The 11,296-nt window shown below is 53.7% G+C and overlaps 1 protein-coding gene across 1 annotated transcript in view; it reads left to right on the forward strand.

The window, feature by feature from the left end:
- The window catches only part of HECTD4 (HECT domain containing E3 ubiquitin protein ligase 4), a 111,580-nt gene extending 100,867 nt beyond the window's left edge, over positions 1–10,713 (forward strand). Inside the window, exons 61-70 of the mRNA XM_008583961.1 lie at positions 1,347–1,537; positions 2,807–2,953; positions 3,526–3,645; positions 4,354–4,509; positions 6,220–6,323; positions 6,622–6,843; positions 8,746–8,912; positions 9,300–9,495; positions 9,806–10,028; positions 10,558–10,713. Of these exons, the coding sequence (XP_008582183.1) occupies positions 1,347–1,537; positions 2,807–2,953; positions 3,526–3,645; positions 4,354–4,509; positions 6,220–6,323; positions 6,622–6,843; positions 8,746–8,912; positions 9,300–9,495; positions 9,806–10,028; positions 10,558–10,694 (1,663 nt within the window). The 3' untranslated portion in view covers positions 10,695–10,713. The remainder of the gene's footprint in view (positions 1–1,346; positions 1,538–2,806; positions 2,954–3,525; positions 3,646–4,353; positions 4,510–6,219; positions 6,324–6,621; positions 6,844–8,745; positions 8,913–9,299; positions 9,496–9,805; positions 10,029–10,557) is intronic.
- Positions 10,714–11,296: the final 583 nt, after the last annotated feature.

Here is an 11,296-nt window from a genome sequence, read left to right on the forward strand (position 1 = left end):
ATTTATTTATTTATTTATTTATTTATTTATTTTTGTCTTTTTTCGTTACCGGCAACGGATCGCAACCCTCAGTGTCACGCCCGTACCGGACCAGGACCGGCAACGGGATCGCAACCCTCAGTGTTACACCCACACCTCGCTCAGCCAGTGAGCGGCCGGTCTGCATGTGGGATCCAAACCCTCGGCAGGAGCGCCACTGCGCTCTCAAGCAGCGCACTGTAGCAGTGCGCCACCAGGCCAGCCCAGGCCCTACCTTTTAAATATCATAGTCTGATTTCCCACCCTCTTAACACTTACAACGGAGGTCAATCTTCAGTGAGTTTTCGGGGGACATTCAATCCACAGCACTGTGTGATGTTTCAGGGAACATCTGTCCCAATATTTTTCTGGAGGTAGATTTTTTCAGTCCTATTGAAGTGGGATCAGACACGCTCCTCTGCAGTCTGCTTTTTTTTTTATTTTTCCATATCCCATATTATTCCATTTGGTCATTTTCATGGTTGCCCAGCATTCCATTGTTAGGTATAGTATCATTTATTCAGCTAACCCCTAGTGAGGGATGATGGAGTCTGATGTTGCCGTAATGACACAGACCTGCAGCAAGGCCTTCACAAGCATGTCTTGGCCACAGCTCCATAGGGGGACCCTGGGATGGGGTTGCTGGGAAAGGGTGCTGATGTCAACTGATGCTGACACTAAACATATACTGCGCAGGCATCCTGCCATTGAATTCTTGAGGCAAAGCACAAGGCACAAGGCTGATGCTCTTATGAGCTCCATTTTATGGGTGAAGAAACCGAGGTTCAGAGAGTGGGTGTACTTATTGCCCGGTCACTATGTGTAGCCTAGATTTCACCCAGAGCCCTCCTTCCCCCTCACAACCCACAGCCCATGTCCAAGAGGGAGGCATGTGGGGATGTGTTGCCAAACACTTCAGAATGTTCCCCCAACAAGGCTGATGCTCTTATGAGCTCCATTTTATGGGTGAAGAAACCGAGGTTCAGAGAGTGGATGTGCTTATTGCCCGGTCACTATGTGTAGCCTAGATTTCACCCAGAGCCCTCCTTCCCCCTCACAACCCACTGCCCATGTCCAAGAGGGAGGCATGTGGGGATGTGTTGCCAAACACTTCAGAATGTTCCCCCACTCACACTCCTTCCAGCACATGCTCAGCTTGCTGCGCTTACGAGCTTTTCCTCATGAGGAGTGATTCCAGAACCAAGAAACAACCTGGGGGGCAAGCTGTCTTTTGAAAGTGCTCTGGGAGTTGGGACATGGCTCTGTAAGAGGAATCCCACAGTCAGCCCAGCGGCCACTGCCCCACCTTGTCTTCCCTCCCCCTGCAGGTGTGCCTGCATAGACGTCCGACACGCGCAGAAGGCCTCAAGGAAGTGGACCCTGGAGATGGATGTGGCACTGGTGCAGTACATCAACCGGCTGTGCCGCCACCTTGCCATCACGCCTGCGCGGCTCCATCCCCACGAGGTGTACCTGGATCCTTCGGATGCAGCCGACCCCCGAGTGGCCTGTCTCTTAAGTAAGTGGCCCCAGGGGCTTCCCTCTTCCAAGCTGCCCCATGACAAGGGGTGTTTAGAAGGGCTGGATCCATTGAAAACTACTTATGAATGCCTACTGCAAGCCAGGTGTATAAGAGAGGGAGCTGAGGAAACAAAGGGAAAGGCACGAAGCTGTGACTACGGCCACGTTAGTCTCAGACCTTTTTTTAATGCTCATTGCAACAAAGCCAAGCAACAGATACAGAAATGCAGTAGCTGGACTGCAGTGCCCCACGACCACACCCAGGCACCCACTGCAGCCCGGCTGACAGGAGAGTGAGAGGGGCCGCAGAGGCTGGTGGCCTGCAGTAGAGGCCGCTGGCCTGCAGTAGAAGCCGTGTGCTTCGTGCCAAGGGAGCTGCATGTTTTTCTTAAAAGCTGGGAATGCACACAACAAGGAAAATTTTAGTATCCCAGAAATCGCCCCCTGGGGAGTAAGCCCTGTCACAGAATGTGAGCAAGTGGCCTGTGCACACGTGTGACACGAGCTGCCACTTAGCCACCCACCTCCTGCAGTGCAGGTGCAGGTCCCGGTTCCCTTTTGGATTCTCAGGAGATGAAGGCATCATGTTGTCCCTGACTTCATTCTTCCACAGCAGGAGGGGAACAGATGGGACTGTAAACCATTAAGTGACAGTGTACCAGTGGCACAATTTCCTTGTTTAAATGTGCGACATCACCATTGGGGGAACCTGGGCAAAAGGTACACAGGACTGTTTGCACCGTTTTTGCAACTTGCTATAGTCCATAATTATTTCAAAACAAAAAGTTAAAAAAATACTATAGTGTATAGCCCTGGCATGGCCCAAAGGTGGGCTGGAGGCCTTGGATTCCTTAAGAGCCAGCACTTCCTGGCTGGCTGGCCAGGGCTTCACTTCTGCCTGGCACAGGTCCCAGCACACTGGGGGCCACTCACTGACCGCATCTCCAGGGTCCCAGGAAAAAAATCCACTGTGGGAGCCTACAGGGCCCACTCCAGGTGGCCCTTGCCAGCAACAGGGCCCCCATGAGTTTGTGCGCAATCGAGAGTCCCAGCCTAGGGCCGAGCCCGTGGCGCACTCGGGAGAGTGCGGCACTGGGAGTGCAGCAGTGCTCCCGCCGCAGGTTCGGATCCTATATTGGGATGACCAGTGCGCTCACAGCACTCACTGGCTGAGCGCGGCCGGTCTCAAAAAGGACAAAAAAAAAGAGAGAGAGTCCCAGCCTAGCTCAGCTGAGACTCCAGCCTGACTGCGCTTTGCACCCCACAGATGTGCCCATTGAGAGCCTGCGCCTACGCTTTGCCCTGCTCCAGTCCCTCAACACAACTCTGGAGACCTTCTTCCTGCCCCTGGTGGAGCTGCGCCAGACACCCATGTATATCCACAGCATTGCGGCCCTGCTGAAGGAGGCCAAAGGTCAGTGCTGGGCCCACCCTGGGCCTCAGGAAGAGAAAGGTGGCCTTCCCAATAACCCAGGGGCAGAGCCATCAGGCCATCCCTTGGCCTCCAGGCAGCTGCCCCAGGAAGACACCCCTCACCTCCAGCCTTATAAATAGACACAGACACAGACACACACACACACACACACACACACACACACACACACACACACACACACACACACACACACACGAAGATTTTTGTCTTTTTTTAAATTAAAAATAGGTATCTTTGTATACATTCTGTTTTGCAACTCTAGCTTGTTTGCATTGTTGCTGCAAGCCAGATGTTACCTGGGCATGATAGTCAAAGGGTATATGCATTTAGCATTTGGATAGATATTAACAAATGGTCCTCCACAAAGTCAGGACCAATTTATACTGCTCCCAGAAATGGCATGTGAGTGCCTTACCCGGGGGCTAAAGGGCATCCTAGAGGAGACTGGAGAAGACCCTGAGGGGATAGAATGGCCTTCGCTGGGCCCGGGGTGACTGGGAAAGAAGGGAAACAGCCCCATCCAAGCCTCTTTCCCATATTCCTTTCTTCAGGGCTGATCTTTTATGACACAAAAATAACTGTGATGAACAGAGTGCTGAACGCCACCGTGCAGAGGACAGCTGACCATGCAGCACCTGAGATCACTTTAGACCCGCTGGAAATTGTGGGAGGTAGGGGTGACTACAGAGACCAGAAAATGCAAAACAGTGCCTAAACAATCTAGTGAGTTTCTGAAACGTAAAAGAAGTCTCTAGAAGAAGGGAGCCTAGGGATGGTATAACAGTTCCTCATTCACCTGGCTGCTTATGTTACTGCATGGCTTCCCACTTCAAGGTCACCTCCCAGCCCTGCGTTCCAGGCAGCAGAGGAAGGGGGAAAAGCAGGAGGAGCTTAGCTCTCATGGACTCAGAGCCTTCCTCCACATCTCCTTGGCCATGCCTAGGTGCAAGGGAGGGTGGGGAATGTAGACTTTATTCTGATGGCCATGTGTCTGCTAAAACTTGGGGTGCTGGCATCAAAGAAGAAGGGGAGAATGGATGTTGGGTAGGCAATTGAGAGTCTCTGCTATAGCACGTAAACAGATGACATTAAGAAGGACAAAGCAGGAGGTTTGGGGAGGACCTCCCAGAGGAGGCAGACAGAAGCCTCTAGAAAGTGAGAAGGAGCCAACCACCTAGAGACCAGGGGAGTCAGATTCTAGGCAGAGGGAACCACATGTGCCAAGACACAAAAGGTTTCAAGATGTTCCAAGAACAGAGAGAAGACACAGGGGGCTGAACAAGGGGCAGGCTGAGGTCAGAGAAGCAGCAGAGGCCTGGGGCAGAAGGGCAGAGGACAGCCACTGGGAGCTTTTAATCAGCTCCTGTCTCACTTTCCAGGGGAAATTAGAGCTTCAGAAAACTCCTACTTCTGCCAGGCCGCCAGGCAGCTGGCCTCAGTGCCGTCATCTCAGCTCTGTGTGAAACTGGCTAGTGGTGGTGACCCCACATATGCCTTCAACATCCGCTTCACTGGGGAAGAGGTCCATGGCACCAGTAAGTAGCATTCCGCCCCACCAGACCCTTCAGGGCACCTCCGAATCCAGCCTATTCCAGGGAGAGGCTGTGGTTCAAATGTAAAACTTCCTGGGGTTCTTTTTAGCCTAAGCTACCCAACATATCTGTTTTCAAGATTAAAAGCCACATACATCCTCCTCACCCCGCTGTGCAGAAGCCAGGTCTGCACCCCTGGTGACTGGCACATCCAGGATCTCCAGACCACCCCCCATGTGGGAACTGGTGGCCACACTTGCCTGGAACCTCAACCAGTCCCTCCCAGGCATGGGGACTGCACCTCTGCTCAGCATTCGTGTCAGTCTTCCTGCCTGGTGGACCCAGCAGAGATGCACCGTGCTGATGGGCCTTCTTCCTTGGGAAGAACCCCGGGCTAAGGAGGTGGTTGGGCTAAAAGCTTGTGTGCCCATGAAAAACAGGGCATGGGGAGCTCCTGATGAAGATGGCACCTGGTGTCATTGCACTCTGCGGAGATGAGGACTAGCAGCTGAGGAGGTGCTCCCTTGTGATCCTTGCAGTCATGTTTAGCCCAGACATTCAGGAAATCGTTCCCATTGTGAATGGAGGAGAAACCCAGTGCCTCCTCACCTGGGTACAATGGGAGGGAAAGCCCCCAGCTTGTCTCCTGTTGCCCTTTGCCCTCCTCCCATGGGAACACCGTGGCCAGCAGTAGCCTCCAATACAGGGAACACTGGTGTCCTCTGGGCAGACCTCCCGGGCTTCTGCAAGAACAGCTCGGATTCTCTGAGAGCTCAGAATGTGCCAGGCTCTCATGCTCCTCATGGCCTCAAAACTCACAGAGTGCCAGTACTGTCCCATTTTATAGATAGGGAAACTGGGAATCCAGAAGTTAAGTAGCTTACCCAGGGTCAAACTGCTAGCCAGGATTCCAAAGGCTAGGCCCTTGGCTCTCTAGGCTTCAGCAGTCAGGAACCTCCTGCTTGTTCTTGGAAGCAGGGATAAGGACCAGGCCCTGACACCTGCCCAAGGCCAGGCCTCCACATGGCTCCGACCAAGTAGTATGTGCACACAACTGTCCTCAGAACTTTCCGACCTGAAGGCACCCATGGGGGATGCACGGGGAAAGCAAGAGGAGACCCATAGACAGAGGAATTGTTTTGCAATAAAACCACAGAACATTTGGAATGGCAGCAGTAGGGGAACTAAGCAGGTGCCCCTTCCCCGTTGTGTATATTCATGCCTTTGTCCCTTCGTGCATGCATTCACTGTACAACTAGGAGCACCAGGCAGTGTGGGAGCTGGTGCTGAGGAAATAGGTGGCCCTGCTCCCGACAGAGCCCACACAGCAGGACAGGCTTGCAGCTGGCAGAGGTGCCCCTTGTAGGGGATTTGCAGGTGACCTCATTTCATCCTGGAAACAAGCCTGCAAGGAAGGTACCATTACTTTCCCATTTGATAGATGGGGTGACTGAGCCTGCCAAGCTCAGGGATGTCCTGAGTTCAGTTATATCCCTCGGGTCACCCATCCAGTAAGTGGCAGAGCAGGATGTGACCTCAGGACTCCCTGTCCTCAAGCAAATTTTCTCTCCACTCCGCCATAGCTGCAGGCAGATTGGCAGGTGAGTTGAGATTCCAGGTCACAGCAGAAGAGATAGGGAGGGAACTGTCAGGCCCAGCTACCTCCAACTGGGGACAGTCCCGAGTGCTGTGACATCTCCATGTGTCTTGCAGGTGGCTCTTTCCGCCACTTCCTGTGGCAGGTGTGTAAAGAGCTGCAGAGCTCCTCGCTGTCACTGCTCCTGTTGTGCCCCAGCTCAGCTGTCAATAAGAACAAGGTGAGGTGAAGGCTCGGGCAGCTGAGACCCCACACCCTGGCGCTTGGGTTCCCTGGGGACAGTGGTTTGGGGTCATGGGTGCACGTCCTCATATGCCCTTTCAAAAACCTTCCTGGTCTGGGGGAAGGGGTGCATGGGGTGGTCAGGCTCTTGCTGCAGTGGCTGAGCAAGCTCTAGGACAGGGTCATGTCCTTGTGCTGGCTTCTCTTCTGCCTGCCATAGTGACCTGGGGCACATGTTCCCTGGCAGGAACAGAGGCACATGCTCAGAGTCACCTCATCTCTGCCTCCACTTCCAGGGCAAATACATCCTGACCCCAAACCCCATCACCTATGGGGAGGAGCAGCTGCTGCACTTCCTGGGGCAGTTGCTGGGGATTGCCATCCGAGCAGATGTCCCTCTTCCCCTGGACCTCCTGCCCTCCTTCTGGAAGACGCTGGTGGGTGAGCCCCTGGATCCTGACCAAGACCTGCAGGAAGCAGACATACTTACCTACAATTATGTCAAGAAATTCGAAAGTGTAAGTGAAAGGCACATTTATTTTGGGGGGGCAGCAGGGCCCTGGAGCAGTGCCTCAGGGTCCCCCATGCCACCTCTGCTGAGTTCCCCACTGAAGATGACTGGGATCCCCACAAAACATAAGGAATATAAGCCAGCTCTGCCAGGAAGGCTTGTCTCATGAGGACAAAAGCCTCTGCTTCCCTCTCTGCTGATAGCAGTGGACTGGGAGTGATGTGAGCACCTTGATGGACCTTCCACTTGCAGTGTCCTCCAAGGACACAGGTGAAGGGTTCCTGGCAGCTGAGTGAGCAGAGGTGGTGAGGAGAACTGCATCAGGAAGGTCCAGTTTCATTTTTGAGAGCTATTTCAGGGCCTCAGAAAGAGCACAAGAGGCCAATCTTGTAGGGCCTCCAAGATTGGCGAGGGGAGGTGTTGGGGATGGAGTCTTCCTCCGACTCCTCTGTGTGCAGGGGATACACACATCTGAGCAGCATCCCCAGGAGGAGTGTGTCGTCAGTGCTCAGGCTGTCAGCTGCACTTGCAGAGCCAATCAGTCCCTCCTTTCACTCAACGACATCACTGAGGCCCTATCATGGCCAGACTCTGGGCTCACATCCATCCTCAGAAGCTTCCAGGCTGCTGTCCTTTATTCAAGGCCCTGTGCTAAGGGCTTTATTCACTCCTTGTAACAACACCAGAAGGAAGGCAAAACTTGGAGAGGTGACATGACTTGGCCACAATCTCTCAGCTGTCTGAGAGCAGAGCTACCAAGGAACCCCGGTCTGTCCAGCTCTAAGGCCTGTGCTTTCTAGCACCACACCCTCTCCTCAGCTCAGAGAATGTCCCAGCAGAGTATGGCAGGTGCCTGTGATCCAGCCCTCCCCTCAAGGCCATCTTCCTTGCTCACGTGCAAGTAGACTTTGTGTCTGAGGCCTGGCAGAGGCCGCTCTGCACAGACACCTCCAGTGAAAGAGTGCCCCTGATTCCACCTTCACCAGCAGAAAAAATGATAGACCCATTGAGGCGCCTCATGCTGGCCAGGTTCTCTGTAGTTGTCCACTTAGCTACCACTTGAGGGCAGCCAGCACAAGAGAGCAGCAAAGTGGGCTCCTGGATGTCAGTTGGCTTCTCAGTAGAAACAAGAATGCCCATCAGTTGTCTGAAAGGTCAAAGGAGGACACCCCCCATGGGCTGGGGATCTATGTGTATCTGTCAGTCACAACTGTGAGATGTCTTCCCAGGGCTCTGAGTGGCAGCAAGAGGCTGGGGCAGGTGGGGGATGCAAGATGCTGTCCAGGCAGATAGTTCAGCCAAGTCATCTGGCTGAGGAGGAGGGGCAAGGCCACCAGAACCACAAAGTGACGGGTTGGAGGCGTACCTGCAGTCTTCACCACAGAGAAGTAGCCTGTACATCTTCCAGAGATAGAATTAAGTCAGGTTTCTCTGGTGGCAAGTAACAGAAATCCCAGCTCCAGCCAACTTAAGAAAAAATTTTAAAACAAAAAGCACAGATATAGGTTTGGCTTCAGGCAGGGCTGAATCTAGGTGCCCAAATGATGTCATCAATAATCAGTTTCAGGCAGTCCCTCCCAGTGTTCTGGCAAAGATGTCCTCCAGCAGTACACGGTGTACCATCCGATAGTCAGATCCACACCAGTGAAACAGGGCTGCTGCTTCCTAATAGTAAGAGGAAAAGCCCTGGAATTGGGGTCTCATTAGCCTAGCCTAGGTCACTTGTCTAACCCTGAACTGATCGTTGGCTCTGATTGGCCAGGCCTGTGTCATGTGCCCACCCATATGGCCTAGGGTAGAGCCTGCCTAACTATGCTTGGTATTTGCCCAACTGGGAATCAGGACTCCACCTTCCAGAAGCCTTGACAATGGGGCAGGCAGTTAGCCTTGCTCTGCCTCTGCCCTCCAGATCAACGACGAGACTGAGCTGGAGGCCCTGTGTGCCGAGATCGCCTCCCAGCACCTGGCCACTGAGAGCCCTGACGGGCCCAACAAGCCCTGCTGCAAGTTCACCTATCTGACCATGACAGGCGAGGAGGTGGAGCTGTGCACCCGCGGCCGGCTCATCCCTGTGGCGTGAGTGTGTGCATGGGGCAGGGGACTGACCAAGCTGGATGGCCAGGGCATGACAGTGGCACCTGGACTTAAGCAACAGCAGAGGGTCTAGGTCAAGTGACAGGTGGATTTCACCAGGAGGAGAGAGGTGAGGCAGGAGGTCAGGCACCAGCAAAGATGGTCTTCAGCTGAAGGATTTGATTAAGAAAATAGCAGCTCTGAGATAGGTGACACCAAGAGGCAGGAGAGGAATGAACTGAGTTGCTGGGACTGGGACAAACTGGGCCTGAGGCCACTCCTGAGAGGGGGTCCAGACCTCTGGCTGAGTGGGTGTGGCCCCCAACCTGACAAGCAACCCCATCAGCCTCTTCAGCATGCTCCCTCACCTGCACTCCCTGGCCCTGGCAGGTGGGAGAACAAGGACATCTACGCAGCAGCCATCCGGAGCCTGCGGCTGCGGGAGCTGCAGAACGTGGAGTGCGTGACAGCCGTGCGGGCCGGCCTGGGCTCCATCATCCCCCTGCAGCTGCTCACCACACTCAGCCCTCTGGAGATGGAGCTGCGCACCTGTGGCCTCCCTTACATTAACCTTGAGTTCTTGAAGGTAGGTGGCCCAGGACCAGGCTGCGTTGGCAGGCAGTGGGCACCAGGCCTCCCCCAGTCACCCTTGGCTCGGACGGCAGGCATCAGCAGTGGCCTTGTCAAAGCACTTCCTCTGTCTCAGCACTCTGTCCTCACCACATGCCTGTCATTGTCATCTTCATAATTTCCCTGAACTTGCAGCCCCTGCTGCTGCAGCTGCCCTGCCACACCCTGCCCTGGGAATGGGCCTGGTCTGCAGATGCCAGGACTCGGGAGGCAGTGGGTTAGCAGAGGCCCAGGCCTACTCACATCTGGGGGCCTTTCTTCCCCAGGCCCACACCATGTACCAGGTGGGGCTAATGGAGACGGACCAGCACATCGAATTCTTCTGGGGAGCTCTGGAGATGTTCGCCCAGGAGGAACTGTGCAAGTTCATCAAGTTCGCCTGTAATCAGGAACGCATCCCCTTCACCTGTCCCTGCAAAGACGGGGGCCCCGACACAGCCCATGTGCCCCCGTACCCCATGAAGATTGCCCCCCCGGATGGCACAGCAGGTACTGTCCTCCCCTGGTCATATGCCAAGTAGGGACACTGTGTGGGACTGGAGCCACCAGGCCCTGCGTGAGAGCGGGAGAACAATGAATAGAGATCCCTCAGACCAAAACCCAAATGTAAATGAGGGAAAGGGCCAGGTGGGAACCATGGCAACAAAGACCTAATGTTACATATCTTTCAATATTTTAAAAGAAGGTGAAAATCCAGAATTTTTTAAACTCCTAACTTTTAAATCAGAAAAATAATTCAGTTTAAAAAGCAAAACACAACACTTTGCTGGCCAAACATACCTGTCTGCAACCGGATTCCCACACAGGTCAGCAGTTTGGTATCTGTGCCATCAGCAGTTATATGTTTGCCCTTTTCTCCAAAATCTTCTGCCCTGCCCCAGGTTGGCCCTGGGACTGGCTTGGAGCTGCCAAAAGAGGCAAACTTAGAAACAGAGAGGCCAGCCAGGCCTCCCTGGGACTCTTAACACAAGCCACAGGCCCCCAGGTCTCTAACGTTAGCCCAATGTTTCTTCTGTAGGTTCTCCAGACTCTCGCTACATCCGAGTGGAGACCTGCATGTTCATGATCAAGCTTCCCCAGTACTCCTCTCTGGAAATCATGCTGGAGAAACTTCGTTGTGCCATTCACTACCGTGAAGACCCCCTAAGTGGCTGACAGGAGGGAGCCCAGAGTTAGGCTGTCACCGAGGCACCTATTCTGCTGGCTTGGGAAGCCTGCCACTGAACGCACGTCCCTCCGGGGCCCTGTGTGAGGAGTTGGCAACATTTTGCTTTTCCGAACTTTCGTCCATGTTCCAGGGCCTCCTGGAAGACTTAACCTTTTGTATTTGTATGTTTTGTGATGGGTTGTTCTTTTGCTGCCTGTTTGTGGTGTGTTTGTAGGATAGTTTAGTTCCCAGACAGTTTGTGTCTACTTTGATCTTCCTAGATATTGTCCCTCTCAGCCACCAGATTCAGATGCCATGAGGCCCCAGTTGGTTCCTCATCACAGAACCACCCAGCAGGAAGCTGGGGGTGAGATGACCTTGGCCACACAGAGTGTCCCATTCCTTCTGCAGAGCATCTCTACAAACATGCTTGTGGCCAGCCCTGCCCCCCTGCCTCGAGCTGGAGTTTCTCTTAGAGGCAGCTCCTGTAGACCTCCTTCCATCTTGAAATGGTTGGGCTACTTGCCCAAACATGAGAGACACGCACAGGGAGCTTTATGTGTTAATCTTCCTGCTTTAGAACTTGTCATGGACTTAGGTTTTCTAAGGA

The sequence above is a fragment of the Galeopterus variegatus genome, unplaced genomic scaffold, assembly GCF_000696425.1.
Source record: "Galeopterus variegatus unplaced genomic scaffold, G_variegatus-3.0.2 Scaffold3105, whole genome shotgun sequence".
Taxonomy (NCBI): Eukaryota; Metazoa; Chordata; class Mammalia; order Dermoptera; family Cynocephalidae; genus Galeopterus; species Galeopterus variegatus.